Genomic DNA, 26,304 nt, shown 5'->3' on the forward strand with positions numbered 1-26,304 from the left:
TTGTTTTTAAACATCTGTGATATTGCAGAGCATCCTCTTACAAGAGTCTTCTGCTTTTCTAGTGTTCTCCAATATGTTTACTTCACTTCTTGGGGGGTTCTTCTGTATTTAGTATTTGCATGATTTCACCTGGAAGCAAATTGCTTTGAATCTTGTTGTTTTATCTAATTCAGTCCAGTTTTTCCAAGTAGACACATCATAGAGATCAATAAGGAAGTTGTTACAAGGCACTTTGTGCATTCTTTTACCTCTCAAGGCTTTCCTGCATTTGCATGCTGGATTGTGCAGCCCTAGCATGGAAGCTATTTATAGACCGCCTGATGCAGTGAAGCAGCTATGCCACAGTGGCCTTGGAAATCTCAGCTCTCACCTGTAACTCTGCATTCACATTCCCACTGTCCTCGCTCTCTTGCAGTAGCAGGATGCAAAAGAGACATAAATGATTGATTGCTGCTGGTGGTGTCTAAAGTCTGAGTGTGTTAAATTTGATGGAACGAAGAAAAGAGTAAGCTGTGAAGCTGCTCCAGTCAAAAAGGGGTAGGGATGTAATAATTGCAGTTATTGCAGTACATTAGATTTTGGCTGTTTGCAGAGGTGGCTTTTAAACTGAAATTAATGTTATTACCAGTGTTAAACATTTTGTAAAATCCTTTCTTTTTCACAGAAGTTGTTTTAAAATTTGTCATCATTTGATGTACTTGTATGTGTGGAAGTACTATAGAGTACATGTTTACATTTTTAAAAGATGTCTTGTTTTTTTACAGTGTGAAAAATTCAAACTATTGTCTCCCATCATATACTGCTTATAAGAATTATGATTATTCAGAGCCAGGAAGACACAATGAGCAACCAGGCCTATGTGGCCTGAGTAACTTGGGGAATACATGTTTCATGAATTCAGCAATTCAGGTATGTACTTTGGAATAAAATGAGCTTGTCTTATTATTTGGAAACAAATATTTTGTTATATTTTGCCATATTTGGAAACTAACATTAAAAGACTCCATTCAGAAGCAGGATAGGATTAATACTGAGAAATAATACAACTGTATTGGTGTATTGGGAAAATTGATTTATGTAGCTGCGTTCATTGTTTCCCATGTTTCTTGCAGTGGAGAAAGTCGTCACTGTCAGAAAGAGATTTGACCAGCGTTTTAGATGAATGAACATTTAAGTGGGATTTATTGATTTTGTAATGATTGCCATGCAGACGTGTTTTGAAAAATACTTTTTCATTTTGAAATGTGCATGTGTATTGGTTGTAGGGCTAAAGTGTCAAAAAGTAGATGACCAGTGGATTACTAGGCCTTAATTTCTAATCAATTGTTATAGACTTCTAGTGCACAGGTTAACATGCAGAGAACCTTCAAATATATTTCCGCATCACCCTTGTCCTTTGAATAGTTACGATGTCATAGATGAGATATTTTACAGGAATTTAAAAGCTAGTTTCTTTGCTATGGTTGCAATAGAAATATTAGTATACCTGTACTCCTACCGGGACAGGAAAGAAAAAAGTGAAATGACTACAATTCTTTTAAGTGGAAGCTGCAGTAGGACAATCACAGAATGGTTTGGGTCCAAAGGGACCTTAAAGTCCACCCAGTTCCAACCCCCTGCCATGGGCAGGGACACCTCCCACCAGACCAGGTTGCCCAAAGCCCCATCCAGCCTGGCCTTGAACACTTCCAAGAATGAGGCATCCACAGCTTCTGGGAAACCTGTTCCAGTGCCTTACCACCCTCAATAGTGAAGAATTTCTTCCTTATTTCTAGTCTAAATCTGCCCTTATTTAGTATAAAAACATTACCCCTTGCCTTGTCGCCATACTAAGGAGTCTCTGCCCATCTTACCTGTAGGCCCCCTTTTAAAGGAAGTTTTCTATGAGGTCTCCCCAGTGCCTTCTCTTCTCTAAATTAAATTCATTAATGATTAGAAGGACCTAATAATTTCTTTCTGTTTAATTCTGGAACTCATGTTTTTGTCACCAAAGCAGTCTTAGGTCAAAAAACTGTGAAGTGTACTTAAGTTCTCTTTCATAGTTTTTCCTATTGAGTGTAAAGATCCTGGGTCTTTACCAAGGATACTTCAGATTTAATCTCAATAACCATCACAGAGATTCCTGGCTTACATTGAATTTCTTCTTTATCCTGTTCAGGAAAGTAGTAGTTTCAGATACGTTTATAATCTAAGTTTATGAAGTTGCTGAAATTTGTTCAGAGAAGGAAATGTTCCAGAGATGCATAGCCTATGAAGGTTTTCTATCCTTTTTTTGGTATATAAAATCAAAGAATAATTTGGCTTTGAAGGGATCTCAGAATGATCATAGGTACAGTCTTCTGCATGCATCCATTCAGCATGCATCTGCATGTAGTCCTGTCACTGTGTACCTCTGAGAAGTGTCTGGCTCCACATTGTTCACAGCCTCCACGGAGGTCCCCCACAGAGGGACCTCCACGGTTTATATAAATGTGCCGAAAAGCAGCTCATGAAGTTCAGCAAGGAGAAGTGTGAAGTCCTGCATGTGGGCAGGAAAAGCCCCAGACATCAGTAATTGTTTGGGGCTACACTTGTCAATGTGTATAAATACCTGAAGGGAGGATGCAGAGAAGTCAGAACCAGTGGTGCCCAGTGCTGAGACAAGAGGCAGTGGGAACAAACTGGAAAACAGGAGGTTCTGTCTAAACATCAGAAAGCACTTATTTACTGTGCAAGTGACTGAGCACTGGCACAGGCTGCCCAGAGAGGCTGTAGAGCCTCCTCCTTGGAGCTCTTCAAAAGCCACCTGGAAGTGGTCCTGGGCAGCCTGCTCTGGGTGTCCTTGCAGGGTATTGGACCAGATGAGCTCTAGAGGTACCTGCCAACCTCAACCCTTCTGTGATTCTATGAATAAAATTCTATATGTAACCTCTCTTGATTATTGAATTGCATCATCATACTACTTACTTTAAAGTAAAAAATTAAGAATATGTTTTTGTGTCTAGTGAGTGAGCCAGAATCAACTTAGAGGCTTCAGAATATTCTTAGTACGTAGCAAAACATTTTTTTAATGAAAGTTTACTTCTCTATCAGGCTAGACTGATTAAAAACAAAGCTAATTTTGATTGTAATTTGAATTTGTATACATGTAGATATAAAAACTTTGAGGTGAGAATGATTAGCATGGGTTGTTGTGCTTAGGTATCTTATTCAGCTTATTACACTTTACATCAGCATCCCACTGTGTTAACAGGATTTCGAAAATACGTTCTGATGTTTACATTCCAAAACAAGCCAGCCTTCGTTGCTTTTCAGTTCTATCCAAAGAATTGAGTGTTTAAATAAGAATTATAAGAAACTGTAGTGTAAGTGAATAAACAGAATTTTGCTGATTCACAAGACAGTGCCATGGTAAGAAAATTAAAAGGACTCGTGTTTTTTGAGCAATGCAGCTTTTAGTTTGGCTTGCTACCATTCATTTGTCCTTGGCAGTACATTTATTTCAAATGCATTACTCGGCAGCTTTCTTTGCAAGGAAGTGTGACGTATCTTTCAGTTCTATCTACTATATCTCTCAAGGAAAGGATTTTTCAGAGTTTAATGTTATCCAAGAAATCCATGAAAATGCTTTTTATTGGGAGTATGACATGTTATTAACACGCTGCAGTTTCATACACTGCAAAGTCTGCTGTCTTTTTCCTTTTGCAACCACTTAAATTTTGCATTTTTTCCAATTATGTTTTCAGTTACACAGAAACCGTAGATTTTCCCGTGTTAATTTGCCATTACTTCTATCTTCTACTGTTAATGGGTTAACATTTGTTTATTCGGGCTAAAGGTATTTAGTGCTTGCTTAGTAATGTGTAATGCCTATGGCCAAAGCACTGTGAACACATTTGATCTTGGAAGCAAAGAGGGGATGGGCTCAAAGAGGGGGTGTGTTGATTGGAAACGAGGGAATTGTGCTTGGGAATATTGGATGCTGTAGTCTTTGATCTGGATGATGGAGTGTGCTGTATTTGTTGAGATGTGATACAAAACCGGTAGTAGAGGCTGACACACCAGATGGGTGTGCTGCCATTCAGAGGGATGGAGAAATGGGCAGACAGGAGCCTCCTCAAGTTTCATACAAGGAAATGCAAAGTCATGCATGTGGCAAGGAATAACCTCGGCACCAGTACATGCTGAGAGAGGAACGGAGGCCCACCATCTGGAAAGCAGCTTGGCAGGGAAGCACCTAGGGTCCTGTTTAACAAAAATCCAAGCATGAGCCAGCAATGTGCCCTTGGGGCAAAGGAGCCCACTGACCTCCTGTGCTGTATTAGGAGGAGCACTGCCAGGAGGTCGAGGGAGGTGAGCCTTGTCCTCTTCTCAGCACTTTGCCCTGACGAGACACACCTGGAGTGCTGGGTTCAGTTCTGGGCTCCCCAGTACAGGAGAGACCTGGGCATACTGGAGCAATTGAAAGGTGACAAAAGATGATTAAGGAACTGGTTAACTCTGTCATTAAATAGTTTGATGTAGAGTTTTAAGTGCTGGAATAATTTCCAGTTACATTCATGTATGTTCTGTTGCAAAAGCTCTGTCTTGATCCCTTCCATTCAGTCGGCGCTGAAGTATATCCAGTGTAGCTTCCTTGAACAGAAACAGTTTATCCACTTCTGCTGATTCCCACTTTTTTCTGCTCTTCATTCTATCCGCCCAGCACTGAGAATGTATTTTCTGAAGTATTGCTGTGCTGCCACCTGTGGATCTTTCCTAAGTATTGCTTTGCCCTATTGTGTGATAATAGCATTAAGATCTCAGTGGGTAAAGTTTTTTTTCTTTTGCTGTGAAAACCTGAGAATTCCCAGTTTACATTTTGTGAAGCAAAAACAGGAGAAGAATTAAAGTATTTTTGTAAACAAAAACACTTTATAAGTTTATATATATATTTATTTATTTATTTTTGCCATCACTATGATTATGCATACTTTTAAACAGCAGCTGTTGAGAATTTTGAAATGAAGTATTTCAGGAAATTTCTTTCTTCAGAAAGCTGAAAGGCATTCCTTCTAAGGTTGGTTCATAGAATGGCTTGGGTTAGAAGGGACCTTAAAGATCACCTAGTTCCAAGCCCTGCCATAACCAAGGGCACCACCCACTAGATCAGGTTGCCCAAAGCCCCATCCAACCTGGCCTTGAACACCTCCAGAGATAGGGCATCCACAGCTTCTCTGGACAGCCTGTTCCATTGCCTGACCACCTTACAAGTGGAGTTTCCTCTTAACCTCTAATCCTAAATCTCCTGTTTCAGTTTAAAACTGTTCCCCCTTGTCCTGTCTTTATCTCATTGAGGAAAAGAGTCGCTCTTTTTTATAAGCCTCCTATAAGTACTGAAAAGCCACAATGAGGTCACCCCAGAGCCTGCTCTTCTTTAGGCTGAACAGCCCCAGCTCTTTCAGCCTTTCTTCGTAGGAGAGGTGCTCCAGCCTTCTGATTATCAATGTTACAGCAATGATTTTATCCAAACAAAACAATGCTTTTCACCAAAACGTGAAATGAGTACGTTTTTATTGTTCTGTCTCAGTTGCCATAGGCATACAGACTCTGGGTTAAAGAGTGCATTAGCTGAATGTTTTTGTCACCACATCTGATACTAAGCTCTTCAGACAAAAGTAGGACAGACAGGTGTAAAGTAATTCACCTTTTCTTCTACAACTGGGATCTCTTTTTCAGTCAGTCAGCTCTTGGTCTCATATTAGGCAACTGAAATAGGAAATTTTAGTGTCCCTTGTGTAAAACTTGTATTAAGTAGGGCAGCTCAAGAAGCATGATACCTATATGAATACCCAATGTTTAGCTTAATTTCATGATCTCATTGTCTCCTCATTTCCACAGTTTACTGGCATAATAGGTAATTTGCTTTGAAGTTTTATTATCACTCCCATATAATATCCCCTCTGAGATGTGAATAAGTATTTCCTGGTTACCTTAGTATCATAGGATAATGCAGATTAGAAGGGACTTTAGGAGGACACTGGTGCAACCTCCAGCACAAAGGAAGGTCAGATTTGAGGTCAGAGTGTTACCAAAGGTTTTACCTGGTTGGGTTCTGAAAACCTCCAAGAAGGGAGGCTGCACAACTTCTCTGGGCAACTGGCTCCACTGTTTACTGTCCACATGGTGAAAACTTCTTACCTTACATTGAAAAAAGAGACACTGAGGATCTAAGCCCATTGCTTATTGTCCTCCCACTATTTAACACTGTGAGGAGCCTGGTTCCATCTTCGCGTTAGCCTCTCTGTAGGTACTGGGAGGTTGCTGTTGGGTCCCCCTGAAACAGTTTCTTCTCCAAGCTGAACAAGCCTTGATGCTTCAGCATCTCCCCACAGGGCAAGTGCTCTAGCCCCACTGACCGTCATGGTGGCTCTCTTTCTTCATACATTTTCCTTTTTTATCAGTTAAACAATCAGGTCCTTGCAAGTGTAAGAGTGTTCCAGTATTTAAGGTATGGTTTTAGAGCAGGATAGCTTGACTTTTTAGTTTCAACCCATGTGGAAGTTTGGACGGACATGGATGACAGGTAGAATCACTAACAAGATAATAGTTTAGTGTTGGAATTAAAATATTCCAGTGAGACTACAGAAATAATATGCATTGGGCTTACATGGCAGGGTTTTGTTAGTGGTGGGCTGCAGGGCTGGCCTTTGTGAGAAGAGTCAATCAGTTGCCCCATAAAGGCATCATAGTAAGAGCCAGTTTCTGGCCAGTTTCTGCTGCATGTGGGCAGCCCCCGCAAGCTCAGGTTGGGAAGGACGGCATCCTGTGGGAGGGACCCCACAGGGAGCAAGGGCAGAGAGGGACTGTGAAGGAGTGGCAGAGATGAAGTGTAGAGACTTTACCACAGCCCCCATTCCCTGGTCCCCTGCGGTGCCGGGGAAGAGGAGGTAAAATAGGGTAGATGGGGGAAGGTGTTTTTAGTTTGCTTTTAGTTCTTCACTGCTCTAGCTTGTTAGTAAGAGGTAATAAATTACATTAGCCTCCTTGTGCTGAGTCTGTTTTGCCTGTGACAATAATTGTTGAACTGTCTTTATCTCAAGTTCTTTTCATCACATTGTCTCCCCCGTTCCTTTTGAGGAGGGGGAGTGAGAGAGCAATTGTGGTGGAGCTCAGCTGCCCAGCTGGGTAAAACCACCACAGTAAAGCACTAAAAATAATCTTTATTGTTCAGCTTCCTGTGCTTCTTAATGCTTCCCACACACTGCCAGTTACACCTGTGCTTTCTAAACAGCAGACTCTGTATGTCTTTATAAATTTTTAGCTCTCCTTTTTGACTCAGTAATTTAGAGTATTTATGGGCTGTTCCTGTGCACGTACATCAACAAGGAGCACAGTGTTGCATAATGCAGCTGATGCACAAAGTGCACAAAGCATTGTTTTGTCCAGTTGCATTGTTTGCTCTACATTTCTTAGAGGTTGATTATGATCCTCTCATACTGATGATGTAAGTAGTCGCTATCTGCAGGTTGTTCTGCTACAGATTTTTTTTTTCCTTTTTCGAAGTAATTAATATGCAGTGTGGGACTCTTAATTCCAGTATTAACCTTTGTCATGTTGAAGGCTGATACTTCTTCTGTGGCTTGTCTTATAGTTGGTCATTGGTCTTGGAGTTTCTGCATTGTTGTATTCTTTTTTTTTCCTGTGATCACCCAGCTCAAGTACTAGTTTGGGTTCAGAGAGTAAACACTTTACAGAAAATTTGTGGATTAAGTAAAGCTTATGGAGACTGGTGCCTGAAATTAAGTGCCATTCTGTTAACTTGTTAGCTCACAAAGTTTTCTGTAGTTCTACCATATTTGTTTAGCTATTGTTATTTTCTGTTATTCTTCATCCATTGTTATATATGCTAGTTTACCTATCTCCGTGTTTTTGAAACAAAAAAAATAGGCTGAACAGAGCGTGTAAATCTGGTGACTTTGCTGTCTAGTAGATTGCCTTGGTTGTAATAACTCCTTTTAATTGATGCTTTCTATAGGGCTTCCTTGATACCTACAATACATTACATCAAAAGGAAAAAATAAGAATATAGGCTTCCTTTCAAATTGGCTTCTGGATGCTTTGTTTTCCCTTCTGGGGTTAGTCATGACCATAAACAGGCCTCCTTTGCCAGCCTTTTCAAGAAGTAAACATGCTTGCAGTTATTTAGCTTTGTCAATGATGTTGATACGTTATGCATCAGTGGATATGTGGCCAACTGTATTAGTTCCTTTAGGAGTTACTCTTCTAAAACTTGTGGTATCTGAGATTGTAGATAAGATGGCAGTTCTCCATCTCAGAAACTACTGCATTCAGGTAGATATTTGTGCATTCCAGTTCTTCTATTAATGCCAATTTATGTTGGAATGTGGAAGTAGTTACAAAGAAAAAGGGAAATATACTATAGTAATCTTCCTGCCTTATATGTACAAATATAAATTAATATTCTGAGAAAGAGACAAAACTAATTTTTCAGGTGAAAAGTGGAAAAACATGTATTTGTGGTTTTTTTTTGGTGAAACAACAAACTGCCAGCACATTAAGTGCAGTGCTTTACTAAAAATATATAGAAAAATTTGCTATTTCTGCATTATTTAGTTCCTTGTTCTGGACATTCCTCACACTAAGTTGATCAGCTGAACTGATTTGATCTCCTAAACCAGACCAGAAGAAAAGTGAGGAGGAAAAATAGTTTTTGGACAGGTTAGTGAGATAAATATGTTTATTGTGCAATCAGATGACTATCAGAACCAGCAGAGGAGAATACCAGCAGGATTTGTTGTATCACTCAGATAGAACATGCAATTTTACGTGAGCTGTAGTTTATAGTTAGTTTAGCATGGTTTGCACTGTACTGTTTCCAGGTATCTGGCAGAACTTGGAAGTCAACTCACTCATTCAGGTTGGTAGTAAAAATAATCTGTTGAAAGCTCTGACCAATTCTCTATGGCTTTGAGAGACCAAATGTTTCTCTAACTCTTAGCAGCGTGGATCAGTTCAGAACGGATGACGTAGGTCTGTGACGTCAGGGGATCTTGGGATGACTACTAACAGGAATAAAACCTCTTTGCCATTTGGCAAGAGAGAAATGAGCTTTTGTCAATGCTCTGTCCTCAAAGGCCCATAACATAAGGATATTTTTTGTAATGTTCATGGGTTGTGAAAGCCTGAGGTGATGAGGGAAATAGAGGAAGGAGCGTGAAATGGCCATGAAACTTAGCTCTCTATAGCATACATCTGGTTTTTCTTTGAAATATTTCACAAGTGTAGCAGGCAGGAAATAGAATAACTTTTTTTGCCCTGCTTAATAAAGTTGTAATTCTTCCAGTCTCAATTGTTGTATCTTACACAGTAATGTATGTGAACTGAAATTTTTGTGTCCCCTCCTCCCCCCCCCTTTTTTTTTTTTTTTTTTTACAGAAAGGCAGGTGAAATATCTGATCTTTCTTAGAATCTTTAATAAAATAAAGAATGCAGAAAGCTTAATAACATGTGATGAAAAAGCTAAGTCAAATCTATAATGCTGAGGCATTTCTGAGTGATAGAAACATTGTTTGTGGTGTGGTTTTTTTTTTCAAAATGCAAGGAGTAGTGCACACAAATTCAAATTCAGTGGTTTCCTAAAATTGTAAATGATAGTGCAGTGATTACATCCTGTTATTTCTAAGTGCTGACAGAAAATGGGAACTGGTACAGAGGATAAATGATTATCTCAGTCTAAACTAAGGCCCTTGCTTTCCTCGAGGTACTTTTAGCAAAGAACAGCTTCACAAAATTTAAAAGAACGTTTCACAAAACATAAAAAAAACATAGGAAGGGCTGCGCTAATTCTGATCAAGAGTCGGGTCCATTCAGCATAGTTGACTGTTCTCAACAGCATCCATAGGCAGATGCCTAGGAGGAGAAGGAATTAGGCAAACATCCTCACATTCACTTCCTTCCTATCCCTGCTAAAAAGTGTTTCCAACAATTTCCAGCTCACTTTTTTTCTGAATATTGTGTATTTTGATTTAAAAAGCCCCACTGGCAGTCTTTTCCAAGTACTCTTATTGTCTCTGACACCTCGTAACTTTGTGCATTTATAACATCTTTCAGCAAGGAGTTTCATAATACTGTTATTCATTTGTCAAGAACCACCTTCTGTTTGTTTTGAACCTGGATAGAAATTGTTGTCACACTTTGCTTGGTTGGTTTAGTGTATATAATAAATTCTGACATAAAGCATTCAAGAAACATCATCCATACATGACTTGTGATGATAGCCATAGCCAGTCTTGGTTTAAAATCATTATTTCGGGGGGGTGGGGGGGGGTAGGAGAGGGAACAAAGAAAAAAATAATAATTTTTTTACTTTCTGGCACTAAGCATTACAGTTCAAAGTACTTTTTATGACTACTTTAGCAAACTTCAAGCATAGTATTTTTTTTTTTTGAACTAATAAAGTCATTCTAAAGATTCTGTACTTCTATTTACAGTGTCTGAGCAACACACCTCCTCTTACAGAATATTTTCTCAATGATAAGTACCAAGAAGAGTTGAATTTTGACAATCCTTTGGGAATGCGAGGTGAAATAGCAAAATCTTATGCAGAGCTCATCAAGCAAATGTGGTCAGGAAAATACAGTTATGTTACCCCAAGAGCATTTAAGGTTAGTATGGAATTGAACCTGAATGGAAAACGTTAGGTTTGTTTCTGTAATTTAAGCATGCAAAACTTACAAAAATATGCAATAATAAGAATTTGAAGCAATATTCAACTGTGTATTGTCCATTCATATATTTAAATATATATCCAAGTTTCTTTTTAACAACCAGTTAATGGTATCATTTGTCATTGTGGTTTGGTCCTTGTAAATTAGTTTTGATTTCCTGTTTCCATTGAAAAGCTTATCTTCTTAATGTTTTGTTTTTTCAACTTTATGCTGTAGCATCTCATAAGTAGCTGTTCTGTATAATAATTAAGATGCTAGAAGTATTCCTGGTTTTCTTTTTAGACACAAGTGGGACGATTTGCACCACAATTTTCTGGTTATCAGCAACAGGATTGTCAAGAACTACTGGCTTTTCTCTTGGATGGCTTACATGAGGATTTGAATCGAATTAGGAAAAAGCCTTATATTCAGTTAAAAGATGCAGATGGCAGACCAGACAAGGTAGTATTTTTGGTGCTGGACTTCTTGGTTTTAGTCAAAGCTATAAGTTGCAAGATACTTTTGCATAAGTGTGTGCGGAAGGGTTGGGACATTGATGAGGAGTTGCTTTTTCTGGAAGAGACCTCAGAAAATAAGCCAAGACCTTTACGTGGAAATCTTACTCAAGTATATACGTACACTTCTGTTTCATTTGAAGAGACATGAGAGAGGTTTTAAATGTTTTTTGTTCAATTCAGTGCTGAGTTCAGTTGGAAAAACAATTTCCATTCTATTGTTCCTTTATTTTTATCTCTGTAGTATGCACTGTTCCGTCTTTAACACCCTTAGTTCAGGGAAACTCCTCTAGCATTGAGCTACAAACATACAAGTTATTTCTCTTGTAGTATGAGGAACTACAGATGGGATTTTTAGTTTTATGTTCTTTTGTCCGGCCCCAAGCCTCTTGAACTCTCTCTCAGGATTTGTGATGCCCAAAACTGAAAGGATCTCTGTCCTAGGAAAAGCATATGTCATTTAAACTGTGATCTTGGTAGTAGTAACATACGTTACAGAGCCCTTTGGAGTAAGATTTCAATGCCTTGGTGGTAACTGAGAATGTTCTACCAATATCATTATTAGTAATTCTTACTATTCATTTGCTACTGCATATCATAACCCAAGATGTGTTTTATTTACAGGTAGTTGCTGAAGAAGCCTGGGAAAACCATTTAAAAAGAAATGATTCCATCATTGTAGATATATTTCATGGCCTTTTTAAATCCACCCTAGTCTGTCCTGAATGTGCTAAGATTTCTGTAACTTTTGATCCATTTTGTTATTTGACGCTTCCATTACCCATGAAAAAAGAACGCACTTTGGAAGTTTATTTAGTTAGAATGGATCCACTAGCTAAGCCTATGCAGGTAAGCCTCTTTATGTATGAAATGCCTGATTCATGCAGCATTAACAGTGAAACTAAGCTCCTTTATATTGCTAAAATTTACAAGTACAATAAGCAAATCCAACAAATTATTGGTTTTCTGGCATATGTTCTGAAATGCCACTTAGAATATCTGAGGAAGACTATAAATATGTCCTTATATTTCTGTCCATTCTAAGGAGGATACTGGTAATTTATTTATGGCTGTGTTAATATGGTTTCTTAATCTTTAAAATACATGTTTTCTTCACTTTTGATTTTAATGTTGCTATAATGGATGTATAAGTTTTAAAATATATGTATACATGGACTTAATCCAGACTTAATTCCTGAGTTTATTAGCCTCAAAAGAAAAATATCAGAGGACTGGTAATGTGATGAAAAAAAAAAAAAAAAAAAAAAAAAAAAGTTAGGTTGTCCCATACTGTCTTAATAGTCAAAATATGCTTTGACTTAACTGTCAAAGGAAAAATTTTTAGATGAGATTTGTTAATAAAATAATTTCCGTTGCCTTATTTTTTTTGAAGGATAGCATTGCACACCTAAGAATGGCATGAAAAAATGTACATAGAGTAATGGTAACAAAATAATAATTAAATTGTTTTGGCTGTATGAAGGATACATGAAATAAAATAATACACATTTTAGGCAGACTTTCAAAAATGCTTTAGTGTTCTCAAAGGCAATATGAGTTAGGAAAATCAAAGGTAAAGGAGCAGATATTAACTAATGGGAGATGAGTCTGCCAGCAATTCAATAAGTCATGAGAACAGGATATATTTTATTAAGGAAAAAAATAAATAAACGTGGGGTGTAATCTGAATGGATTTGCACAAGTGATACACAGTATTTGAAGATAACCCCTGTATGACATGAGATGGTAATGCAAGAATGAATAGAGATTGACTCATAAAAGTGCACCTGAACTCATGCTCTTTCCAAACTGTAAGATTTAATGAGATACCAAATATATGCTGCATGTGTTAATTAATCACAAAGTTATAATGCCTTACTTCTAATTTTGTTTATATCTAATCAGTTGCGTCTTTATTTATTATGCAAATAACTCAGCTATTTGGAGTTTCATTACCAACTGCAAGTGTACTGCACTAAGAAGCCACAGAGAAGTTTTCTCTGACTGTTAATTATCAGGTTCTGTTTCTGCAAATGAAATTATGTAGTTCAGCCATTAGCCATTGCATTCCAGGCAGAAAGCACCAAAGAAAAAGCTGTTAACACAATAGCAATCCATGTGGCACTCTCAGTAAAGGCCATTGAGATATTTGGAGAATCAGTGGCTAAGACTAGTAATCAGGAAAGAATTCCAGAGTATAACCATCCCGAGGTTGGGGGGGAGGAGGGGGAAGATATCCTGCATTTTCCTACCAAAAATTTTTGGCTTTGGTTTTAAGAGTACACAAAATAATGCTTCACTTTTGTTCTCTTTCCTTTCTTCTTACATTTGAAGTTTAGGACAAAATGTTTTCATAGAACAAGTTAAAATAAAAATAAATTCTGGTAGTATTTTATAAACAATTTGTATTGTGTTCCAAATTAAAGAATATAGTCAATAGTGTGCATAATATTTAGGTGCCTAAATAACTTGTTGAAGTACAAGTAATTGGTGCTATTAAATCTTCTTATGGAGAAAATAAAATCTAAAAAAGCACTTTATAGGCCAATAAAAGCATTCAAAGTGTGCAGTTTTGTGTAAGTTGTGAAGGTAACTATTATATTTTTCAGCATCTTACTGAATTTGTTAGTTGATTTAAATACTTCGTATCTTAAGTTCAAGAATGAAAGATGTGTATGAAGTATACTGAACATGTATTAAGGTTTTTGTTTTGTTTTCTCATGTATCTTTGATCTATTAGGAATTAAAGTGTTTTTTATTTTATTTTTTTTAGTACAAAGTAGTTGTTCCAAAAATTGGAAATATATTGGATCTTTGCACAGCATTGTCAGTTCTGTCAGGTGTTGCTGCAGATAAGGTGAGAAAAACTTCTTATATGAAGGAACAACATTGAACACTTCAACGTATGTCAGCCTGATTTAATCATACATACTCCTTTTTCTTTTAGATGATTGTTACTGATATATACAATCACAGGTTCCACAGGATATTTGCCATGGATGAAAATTTGAGTAGTATTATGGAACGTGATGACATTTATGTGTAAGTACAGATGGCATGCTTCATGACTTCTTTGCAGTTTTAGTTATTTGCATAAGATTAAAACCTAAACATAAGATAAAGACAAATCATGGCTTTTTTTTTTTTATCTTAATTATGGCTTCTTCATTTTTTTTCTTTGTAATCTTTTAAATAATAGTTACCCTTTGTTTGCAATTCTTTTTTCTTTTTAGGTTTGAAATTGCTATCAATAGAACAGAAGATACAGAACAAGTTATAATTCCTGTTTGCTTAAGGGAAAAGTGCAGGCACACCAGCTACAGCCATAGTGGTTCTTCACTGTTTGGTCAACCTTTTCTCATAGCAGTGCCTAGAAACAACACTGAAGATAAACTGTATAACTTGCTGCTGCTAAGAATGTGGTAAGGTTATTGTTTAAAGAAAAACACAAAAGAAAAATGCTAATAGTTATTGTCAGTAGGTACCTATTTTTACATGCATTGCTAACAGATTGATTAGATTTCAGTAATTTTTTTGTTTTCTGCTAAATGTATTAAATCTCAAATTTTAGCCACTTAAGATATGAATTAGTGTGGATTTTAATTTGTTTTTTTTTGTTAGCTTGACCTCATCCAAAAATCAAGAGGTAGGTGGAGAGTTGATCTGTATTTGTCAGTTTACAGAAGTAATTCATATCCGTTAGGTCTTGGTAAAACAGAAGTGTTTTGTCAATTAGCCTGCTGTGGTTACGCCTCCTGTATCTACTATACAAGTTTCTATACTAGTTGATATTGTAAAACTATATGGTAGGCACTCTTTCAAACTAGACTGGACTAAGTGGCATTAAATGGAAGAAATTAGTTCTATAACCTCCAATTGAAATCTATGCTTTATTTTCTCTTGATGTAACTTTCCCCCATTATGAACCCATATATTCCTTATTTTAAAAATATAGTTAGTTAACAGTTAAAGAGATTGTTACTCATCAGATTAAAACTGATAGAAGAATCAAGTTTTATAAAATAACTGCCAAAAATGTGAGATCACAGACCAACAGAATTTCAGATGTGCTTGTAGCAATAGACATGTTAGGCAGTAGGTTTATTTATTCTGATTAAATTAGACAGGATTTCAGGAATACAGTTCAGTATAAAGTATTTGCTGTTACCATTTAACTCTCTGGCTTGAACAATATAAGTATTTAAAAAAATCCACTGAATCTAAGTGTTGCTTTCATTTGTTACCTTTAGCCGATATGTAAAAACATGCACTGAAAGTGAAGACACTGAAGGATCCCTACATTGCTGTAAGGACCATGGTATCAATGGTAATGGCCCAAATGGAATACATGAAGAAGGTTCTCCAAGTAAGACTGAATACTTAAACTTGTACGGTGTTTTTTGTTTGATTTAAAATTGAAGTTAATTATGTATTGTCTTTCAATTACTGCTATTCTGCCTCATTTCTCCCTCCTCAATTGTTTCAGGTGAAATGGAGACAGATGAACAAGATGATGAATCCAGCCAGGATCAAGAACTTCCTTCAGAGAATGAAAACAGCCAGTCAGAAGACTCAGTTGGAGGTGACAATGACTCTGAAAATGGATTATGTACTGAGGATACTTGCAAAGGTCAACCACTCACGGGACACAAAAAGCGATTGTTTACATTCCAGTTCAATAATTTAGGCAATACTGACATAAATTACATCAAAGATGATACCAGGCATATTAGATTTGATGACAGGCAACCTAGGCTTGACGGTAAGTCACAGGGAACAGGTTGGGTAACATTTGATTCTGATGCTTTTTTCTCACTTCACAGAACAATGTTTCATTCTTTCTGTATGCTATTTGATAAACCTTTTAAGACAAAATTCTGTATAAATAATTTGTTCTTGTAACTAACTCTTAGAAATGCAGAAATTGTCTATACATCAGTTTTTCATCTTAAATTCATGTCAGCTTTGTTTAATTCATTTTGAGTGTTTGCCCGAAGTTGATAAAATCTGATGTAAAACAAGAAGTAAAATTAAGATAAAACATGTTTTTTAATCTTAGAAAGATCTTTCCTTGCTTTGGATTGGGATCCTGAACTGAAGAAGAGATACTTTGATGATAGAGCAGCAGAGGTAAGCTTCTCATGTTGCTCCCCTTTCCAGCACTAATAAAATTTAAATGTGAAAGATACAACTTACTTCATGTGGCATAGAGGTAGTAAAACTCTTCAAAAGAAGCATCTAAGGTTTTTGTGTTATTGATAGTAAATGTTACCATAAACAAACTTCATTTACACATGTAAGTAATTACCAAATCTGAGGTTTACTAATTCAGAAATAAATATGAAACTGTGAAAACTGCTTTTGCTTGAATGGTTTCTGATCAGTTTTTCCATATATAGGAGCTATGTAGATACTGTTCATAGTAAGACGACATCACTAAAATGAGTTTTGTTTCATTTGTTCTCTTAACTCAAGAAATACTTCTCTTTAGGATTTTGAAAAACATGAGAGTGTGGAATATAAGCCTCCCAAAAAGCCTTTTGTGAAATTAAAAGATTGCATTGAGCTGTTCACAACAAAGGAAAAACTAGGTGCTGAAGACCCATGGTAAGGACAAAACATTAAAATTGTCCCATTCTGTGGTTTGTGTTTCTCAAATTTATTCAAAAACAATTATCACAAATACCTAGTTGATTTCTTATGGTCTCTTTGAATCTTTCCATGTATTAAATTCCAAGCATGGTTATACTCAAAAATAATATTCTATATTAATTCACTGTATAACTAAAAGTTGTCACTGTATATGGAAGATAATGTTTGTATGGGAGATGATTATTAGAACTAGAAGGAAGGGTGAGATCCACAAGATATCATAGTCTGTAAAATGTGATCCACAGTGAATTAATAAATACTGTGCCAGGTGTAATAGAGTGGATTAAAAAAGTATTCTTTTCTGAGATGAGAAAGGTTGGTGCATACTAGAGGTCGTTTTATGCAAATATATAAATTGTTTTGCGTAAAGTATGAAGTAGGGACGTGCTTAACAGGCTTAAAGAATGAGGGGTGTCTGTAATCAGTAGAACATCTCAAATTCATGTTCTGATCATATGCCATTAACTTTTTGGTAGAGACTGTTGTTGTGATTCATGGTTGTTCCAAATTCTGAATTGGAAGGATATTGGAATATTTACAATTATAGGATGCTTCCATAAGATCATCCTTCCCCAGGATTGTTCTAACAGTTAAGAGTCTTCCTCGACACCTGAAGCTCAGAATTTGATTTGAAAAGAGGGTCTGCCACTTTTGTGGATTTGTTTTGGAGAATTCCAAATGTTTTTAACCAGAGATCCTCCTTTATTTGGGCAGGGGAGAAGGCTGACTTAAAACTTACCATTTTTTTTAGGTTGAGTAGATTATACAACACTGGACAAGCTATTTGAGATACCATATAGCTCAAGTACCATGAAGTGCTTCCATTTTTGCAACATGTTTTAAGTAGAGTGTTGGAAATTAAAAATAAAATAAAATACTGGTGCTGCTGAAGTGGAACAGCTGCTTCTAGATACGTTTCACAAGAAGTTATTCATCACATTTTTTTTCTTCATTTGTCTGGTCTTCCCAGGTCTCATCACTCCTAGTCCAGCAATATTTGTATTGCAGATATTCTCAGACAAATGAGAACACAGTCACAGCCTTCCCTTACAATTAGTGCAATGCAGTCTTTTGCAGCCCTTCCTAATTAAGGGCTCACCTTCTTTTCCTAGATCTTTACTTGTTAGACACCAAGAAGTAGAACATATGCATAGGCAGCTTTACAGAAGAGTTGTTTTCATGCATGGTTCTTACTTGCTTTCTTCCTTGAGCCTTAGTTCTTGAAAGATTCAAGTATTCAAGTAGGGAGCAGAAACATCTGTTATAAGTCACAGCCTTTTTAGCACTTGCCTAATTAGAGAATAAATTTAGAGAGCTTTTGCAGGTTACAGTAGTCATTTTAGTGGTGAGGGGGATAGGATGGGAGATGGATGGATTTGAAAATTGAAACTTGGAAGAACTACAGTTGCCTGTTAATTATGGACTCTCTTATAGTGAGTTTTCTTGACCTTTTGTCTTAATGTGAGAAAACTGCTTTAAGTAAAGACTACAGAGACTACTATAGGAGAAGAGATTGCTGTAGTGGGGGGTGCTACTAATGTGTTCTAAACACTGTCAAGCTTCACTGTAAGCCTTCTTGCACAGCAGTATCTCATGTTTTAAAGTAGAAGCAGTATCGGTGTGTGTAAGCTTTTGCTCATTCAGTTCCTCCCATGTTGCTGGCTTCCTCTATGGCAATGTATTGAACATATATAATGACTGCAATTATTTAATTAGTATGTTTTTCTTTTAGGTATTGTCCAAACTGTAAAGAACATCAGCAAGCTACCAAAAAGTTAGACTTGTGGTCACTTCCCCCAGTACTGGTAGTTCATTTGAAGCGCTTTTCCTACAGCAGATACATGAGGGACAAGTTGGACACATTGGTTGACTTTCCAATAAAGTAAGAAACCTAAGTGTTTTGATGCTAGAAGGGTAACAGCATGAGGAGGACATATGTTTAATCCAACAATTGTGCAGAATGTTTTTGTGCTCAGCTTCCACGCGTGGATCCAGTAACTACTGATGATAAAATACTTGTACATGATAAAAAGCATGAATTTTATAAAAATACAATTAGAGTAGATAAGTATGGAGAGCTCTACCAAGCATTTGGGTAAGATTACTGGTTCTGGTTCCACTCTTCAGACTGAAAGAGATGCACTGTCAGTACAGTGTGATATATGCAAGCTTTGTGGAAAATATAAAGTAAAGGGTTTTACTAAAGACCACTAAAATGCAAAATGGATAAATAGATAGATAACTAGTATTTATTTTTGTTTGTGTTTTTTAACAGTGACTTGGACATGTCAGAGTTCCTTATTAATCCAAATGCAGGGCCTTGCCGCTACAACTTGATTGCTGTCTCCAACCACTATGGAGGAATGGGAGGAGGGCATTGTAAGTTATTTCAAGTATAATCATTTTACGTAGCAACTTTTTATGTTTATTTAAGTATCGATCGTTTCCAGTCAATGGCATTTTTTAATGATTGAGGGATAGTTTTTTCATTACCTTGAAATGTTTTCACAGGTGTTCTAATAAAAAAAAAATGTATGAAATGAGCTTTCAAGGATAATTGTAGTTCTTTTATGCTTCTAGTTATTGATATTGTGAAAAGAGAAGGGTTAGGAGCTTCATAAGAACTACTGTAGTCAGACAATTTATTTTGTCTTACTCATCTGTATTTTTGTACATTGTACATCTCCTTGAAAGGAGAGAGAAAAATGAAAAAGTGACGGAGGAGTTTTATTTCAACCATCCTTTCTCTATATACATTCTCTTTAGAAGGGGAATGTTATTGGTTAAGAGTTATTTAAAAGAATATTAAAAGTGTGAAAGTGTAGATTTTCTAATAATGATAACAGATTTTTAGTGGTTAGAAGTCAAGTGTTTAACAATTACAAACTGTAGCAACTGATTGCAGTAAATCCAAGAAGGTAAAAATTCCCTAAACATTGCACTTTTGTTGTTCTAGATACTGCTTTTGCAAAAAATAAAGATGACGGAAAATGGTACTACTTTGATGACAGTAGTGTGTCAACTGCATGTGAGGACCAAATAGTGGCAAGTACCTTTCATTTTTCTGAAACTGACACTGTTGATGATACTAACTTGAGGGAAGAAAAGCGAAGTGTTAGTCATGAACCCTGCAGTAAATTTGTAGGGAGTAGTTTGTCTCATTTTAAAGGACCATGCAAAATAACAATTGTTTGCTTCAACATGCAAAAATAACCTATTATGAAAGCTTTGTTTTTCTATATAATTTTACCTTATGGGCTTAGAAGGAAAAAAGAAAAGAAGGACTGATTTTAAATGTTTTGTCTGGAGTCTCATCAGCATATTATACTCTTCTCTTTTACAGTCCAAAGCAGCATATGTACTCTTCTACCAGAGACAGGACACAATCAGTGGAACTGGCTTTTTTCCTCTTGACCGGGAAACTAAACAAGGTGCTTCAGCTGCCACAGGCATCCCATTAGAAAGTGATGAAGACAGCAATGAAAATGATAATGATATAGAAAATGAAAATTGTATGCACACTAATTAATGGAAGAACTAGAAGCCATAAAAGAGACTTTCTTACTGGGGATACCTATTGAAAGAGTGAAATTGCCCAACAAATTAAAAATAAAAATCTGAGATGGGGAATTTCAGATAACAGAATGTAAATCTTTATTACATTTTAACATGTGCAGTACTTGAAGTGAAACAATAAAACCTTTAACAGAAATTGTCTCTAATGCATTTAGTCTTGTATTCACAAGCTATATATAGGAAATCACAAATAAACCCCTTTTAAGTTTTCTGCTGCTGTTCTGATGGATTATGTTTTCTTTTGTTTTGGATGTGAGTTAATAACTAAAATGTTAAATCTGTGGACTTCTGACATTTATTTTCTTAGTACTGCAAGAATACTACTGCCAAGTCTAGTTCCTAGATTAATACATTCATGTACCTTAGGCTGTCACACAGACTACGAGTAAAAATGTCATAAATATATAAGCAGTAGTTTTCTTGAAACATCAAATTTTTGTTTCTCCCTAAAAATTAATATTTTTTTTGAAATTCGATCATGATAGAAGAAATAGCTTGAAAAGGTGTTTTAACCTTTTGTGATATAGTTGAGCATCCAGAATATTACGTTCACCTTACTGCTGCTGTGGAACAGGTTCTGGATGTCATGCTGCATTAACAAAAAGATTTTCAATTAAATGTAAGTATCCTTTGTTGCTTGTTGGAATCTACGCTGCAGACATAATTCCTGTTATCTTGCTTATAAGATATGCATAATTTTAATCTGATGTCAGTCCAAAATTTAAAATTGTGCTGTAAGTTCTCTCCCCAGTTTTCATAGTCTGACAGCTTGCAAACTACTCTGTAATAGGGTCAGATTTAATAGTATTCTGTATCAATAGTAATGACTGTGCATCGGGCTTAGGTGAGATTTTTTTCAATATAACCTGCCTTTAAATTGTTAATGAACAAATTGGTTTTAAAGGTAGGCCTGTTGATTTTCTGTGTGTGTTCCTGATGGAATTCACCATAGCCTTACAGCATACCTGAAAAGGTAACTCATTATAATAAGAGAATTGGCATTTGCATGTTCAAGTCAGAACCTGTACAGTATATAAGGCATAAAAACTTCAAATTGGATTTTAGTTGACTATGTTCAGGGGTCCAGGATGCCAAAATAAGTGTGACAGTTTGAAACTTTTTTTTTTAATTTGCTGCTTTCCCGTTGATCTAGTTGGAAGAATGTATTGTTGATTTGTATACAATACTGCCTTTGAGAGGAACCCTTAACTGCAGGGGCACATTTCACATATCTACTACCTGGAGAATCGCTTTGTGTCCCACTGTTTAAACAGATAATTAAAAAAAATAAAAAGCAAAAAGTATGATGTTCTTCACTTGAACTAATCAAATACAATAGGTTATAAATTGTGTATTGTAAATAAAAGTTCACTCTGTGAGTGCACATTTTGGTAAATTATTTATTTATGTTAGCATTAAAAAGTTTAAAAAATTGCATTTGACCAGGATATAAATGAGGTATGTTGGACATGGCTTTGCTTTATACCTTGATATTAAAACTGGTGTTTCATCCTGGTATTTTAAAGCTGCTTTGAGTTTTTTTTTTTCTTAATGTAAACTAACCTCCTGCATGACAGAGGTTAAAATTTTGTCTGCACTTGAGTTCACTTGGGTTTACATTTGAAATGCGCATGTTTATTTATACAGATTTCAATAAAGCTATTCAAGGCCTTACTTAGTCTTTCAGTTTCTTACAAAAACTTTTACCACAGTATTTGTGTAGTGGGCAGTCTTTGTCTAATCAGAAGATTTCTGTTATCATCAGTTACAAAATGTCTGTTTAACTACCAACACAGAATAAGATTAATAGCATTTCCATGAGATAGTATGTGTGAAACATTCTCTTCTGTCATCTGGTTCTAAAAAGCATTTATAAGGCAAAAAAAAGATGTGATAAAATGAAAGAATACTGTAATAATTATCAAGTGGGAAAGATTAACTATTAACCTTGAATTAGTTTGTGGATTGAGGCAATATATATAAGATTAGACAAACTGACATGGTGGGGAAAAAATGGTCTATGTTTTTTTTGTTTAAAACCTCATATTTATGTGTAGAATATAGCAGCCCAGTACAAAATTAAGTACAAAATGAAAACAGCTTATCAGGAGAACTTACTAATGTTAATAAAAACACTTGAGAGAGGATGATGTGTCTAGTAGAGAAAGCAATGCTGGAGAAGTAACCACCTCTTTGAATACCACACACAAATTTACTTTCCTACAGAAGGGCACCTTTCATTCATTGTTTTTTTATGTCATGTTAGCCTCTACTTTCCTTAGAGGAGTTTGTATTTTATTTCTGTTGATACTGTAACTTGAAAAAAATTTTCCTAGAAGCTCCACTGCTGCATGTACATGGATGTGCCAAATAAATAGTACCAGACTGCCTGAGCACCAGATGTAAAACGTGTTCACACATCAAAGATTCATGGGATGAAGGTTGGAAGGGACCTTAGACCATCTAATCCAACCCATGGGGCACCTCCCACCAGACCAGGTTGCTCAAAGCCTCATTCAGCCTGGCCTTAAATACTCCAAGGATGGGGCACCCACAGCTTCTCAGGGCAACCTATGCCTCACCATGTTCATCGTGAAAAATGTCTTCCTTATATCCCATCTATATTTACCTTCTTTCAGTTTAAAGCCATTGCCACATACCCTGTCACTACAGACCCTGATGAAAAGTTTTTCTTACATATATTGAAGCACTGCAATAAAGCCTCCCTGGATCCTTCTCCTCTCCAGGCTGAACAACCCCAACTCCCTCAGCCTGTCCCCATAAGAGAGATTCTCCAGCCCTCTGAGCATCCTCATGGCCCTCCTCTGGACTAGTTCTAACAGGTCCATCTCCTCCTGGTGCTGGAGGCCCCAGAGCTGAACACAGGGCTCCAGGTGGGGTCTCATGAGAGCAGAGCAGAGGGGGATAATAATCACCCTCGCCCTGCTGGCCACGCTGCTTTTGGAGCAGCCCAGGACACAATTGGCTGTCTGTGCTGTAAGTGCCCGCTGATGACTTATGCTCAGTTTTTCATTCACCACTATCCTCAAGTCCTCTGCAGGACTGCTTCCAATCCACTTGTCACCTAGCCTGTATTGATATTGAGGGTTGTCCCAACTCAAGTCCATAGGAAATCTCCCCCGAAGAGAATAAATTAGAACCCTGGTTTTAGATGGAGGTGTCACGAAATCAGAGTTACTTTGTCCAGTAATTCAGATGTTCTTATAGAAACACTTTAGATGAAACTTAACCACCTTCACCCGAACTCATTCAGATTATTAACGAAGGAGGAAAAAAAATCAGCACTGGGAATGTCTTTTGTGGATCTGCCACTGATAGCAAAGGGCTGCAAAGAGAGCAGCCCCTTTCAAAAGATGATACCAAAACAGTAAAATACCTGTTTTAATGTGCTTTTGATAGAGATGCTGATTGTTACAACACAATGTAAGTCTTCTCTGCTTCTACCTGCCCAGTATTCTCTCTATATATACACCAAGTGATAAAGCAGTTACCATTTCTAAAAGCTTTATCATACCTATTTTATGATCCTTCCTTTTCTCCTCTCCCAGCTTCATTTCAGGATACCCTGATAACTTTTGTCTTCGTTTAACATAACTGTGTTAACCTCAAAGCAATTTTATATTATATTTAATTTGAATGATTTCTCTGTGCTTCAGACCTCAAAGAGGGCTTATGTGGCTAAGGACACTTAGTTCCCCATCCCCGATGTATTGGTTGGTCTTGCATGGATTTTCCTTTTTGGACCACCGAGGTATAATGTTTCTGCAGCTTGTTTGGAGGCTGACAGAATGTTAAGATACTGAAACTCTCGATTTGAGTTTGAAAATTAGAATCTTGATTCAAACCTAGTTAGTTCGCCTGAGAGGAGAGGACTGTGACTGAAATAATTCATGTGAACAGTATCTATGCATACTTCTTAGTCCTCAATAAAAAGGTTAAGAAGAGCCTATGTAGATAGCTCATACCCCATTTTTCCTCAGTCTTGCAAACAAAAATATCCATGACAATATTTGTATTTTCTGTGAGGTTCTTCCTTTTTTTAAGATCCCAACCTGACATCAACAACTACAATAAAGAGCCTTGGTCCCTTAAAATAGGTGCCTACTCTTGGTGGTTATTGCGTAGTTTAAGATTTTCTTAAGTCCTAGGTATGAGTGGTTGTCATTGAAGAGATCTGGAGCATGTTGCTGCAGTTTGCACGCGGCTGCATATTTATTTCTTTACCTATTTAGTTAGCTGTTAGACATCTGGTTGGGAAACTGATTTTTTCATACTGCCTTCCACCTGAAGCAAGAAGTGAGAAGTCATTACAGCAGCTCAAGCACGCTACCACTCTAACCCAGCTGTTCTTTCCAGATCATAGTTGCTTTAAGTTTGTGTGACCTGGGATAAAGAAACTTGTTTTTCTCCTGCTCTTTTTTAATTCTTGATGCTCCCTAAATGATTTGTATCATCTGGGAAAGAGAATAGGATACACAGAGACACGTGTACCTACATGTTCAACGTGCTGGGTGAAAAGTTTCCAGGAAGCTTTCTTGAGTTAATGCAATTTTCCTATAGCAATGGCAACTGTGAGGCTAGGGTTCATTATTGTGAATCTTGTTCTTTGTTCAGGTACTTGAGGGTCTTCTTTGGAAGTTAAAGACAGGCTCACTTTTTGCTTTTAAAGCCTGTTCCCAGCAGGCCTTCTCAGAATGCCACTTTCATAATCTGGGAGAGGAGGCAGGATTCTGTACTTTAGGACATTTTATAAGATGCCCAGGCTAACTTTTGGAAGTTCTTGGAAAATGTCAATTAGAAAAGAAATACTTAGATATTTTAGTTTCTAAGAGATACTCTGTTATGTTTAACTTGACTTCTAACACACTGAATTTGTAAGCTTCCTAACCAGACATAAAAATCAATGACTTTTCTATGTGAATGTCTCAAAGGTTTCCGGGAATTTAGCCAAATTGTTAGTTTGGTAAAATTATTATGTATTCACACATAATTCATTTGGTGTGGACATGCTTAAAATTATAACTACAGAAAGATCATTATTCTTTACAATGTCTATCAAAAGCTATTGGCACTCATCTAGTCTTATAAATGGACATGAAAGTGGTTCCTGCCATTTCTTTTTACAAATCATTTCTGACAAAAAACCTCCAGCGTGCTTTCTTTTATTTCAGTTACAGTGACAGCAAGCTTTTCAATGGCTGTAAGAATCAGCATGATATCAAAAAAAAAAAAAAAAAAAAAAAAAGAAAAGCAACATACAGTAAACCTTGTTAATGTGAGAGTCACGGAAACAAAATAGAGTAGGAGGCAGGAGACAGCTTGCAATTCCCAGTTGCTCCATGGGTCTTTTGACAGTGACTTATTATTTAAAGCCTGGCTAGGGGCAAGGAGAGGTGAGGAGCCATTGCCCGTGACCTCTTGTTTTAGTTGGCTTCAGCCAGCATTCTGGGTGCTTCAGTGCCAACCAGTCCTTTGATCTTTTTTGTCATCCATTAAAACTGAAGCCCTGCCTGTCTTCCTGGCGCACTGAAGTAATGTTTGTGACTTACAGTTGAGATGACAGACAGGAAAACTTGTCAGATATTACCATGACAGATGATGCACGAACATCTTCTGCATCTACAGCTAGTTGCTAATGGGAAGACTCAACCCCTTATAGCCTTCCCACCAAATTCACCCTCTGCTATGAAGTGCAATGTATTTTTTAAAGTGAAATTGTCAGGGGAAAGTCAGTATGACAGGCAAAGAAATTAATTGGCAGATCTACCAACACTCCTCAAAAATTATGCCTTAATCTGTGATACCAGACTCTAATTTCAGAGTATGTTTTCACGTTGTTTTTAAATACTAGT

At 36.7% G+C, this 26,304-nt stretch overlaps 1 protein-coding gene across 4 annotated transcripts in view; it reads left to right on the forward strand.

Annotated features, from left to right (window-relative positions):
* Positions 1-20,642, forward strand: part of USP15 (ubiquitin specific peptidase 15) — a 70,374-nt gene extending 49,732 nt beyond the window's left edge. For 3 of the 4 annotated variants that reach the window (XM_027456491.3, XM_027456482.3, XM_021279778.4), the window contains 15 exons: positions 765-909; positions 10,473-10,646; positions 10,992-11,150; positions 11,828-12,052; positions 13,977-14,060; positions 14,151-14,245; positions 14,437-14,625; positions 15,454-15,569; positions 15,690-15,965; positions 16,263-16,333; positions 16,695-16,810; positions 18,588-18,737; positions 19,131-19,234; positions 19,812-19,900; positions 20,199-20,642. In XM_027456491.3, coding sequence (XP_027312292.1) covers positions 765-909; positions 10,473-10,646; positions 10,992-11,150; positions 11,828-12,052; positions 13,977-14,060; positions 14,151-14,245; positions 14,437-14,625; positions 15,454-15,569; positions 15,690-15,965; positions 16,263-16,333; positions 16,695-16,810; positions 18,588-18,737; positions 19,131-19,234; positions 19,812-19,900; positions 20,199-20,384 — 2,179 coding nt within the window. In that variant the 3' untranslated portion in view covers positions 20,385-20,642. Of the gene's footprint in view, positions 1-764; positions 910-10,472; positions 10,647-10,991; positions 11,151-11,827; positions 12,053-13,976; positions 14,061-14,150; positions 14,246-14,436; positions 14,626-15,453; positions 15,570-15,689; positions 15,966-16,262; positions 16,334-16,678; positions 16,811-18,587; positions 18,738-19,130; positions 19,235-19,811; positions 19,901-20,198 lie in introns of those variants that run through there. The other variant, XR_003496946.3, reaches the window with a different exon arrangement.
* The last annotated feature ends 5,662 nt before the right edge of the window (positions 20,643-26,304 follow it).

Source organism: Anas platyrhynchos, chromosome 1 (genome assembly GCF_047663525.1).
Source record: "Anas platyrhynchos isolate ZD024472 breed Pekin duck chromosome 1, IASCAAS_PekinDuck_T2T, whole genome shotgun sequence".
Lineage (NCBI taxonomy): Eukaryota > Metazoa > Chordata > Aves > Anseriformes > Anatidae > Anas > Anas platyrhynchos.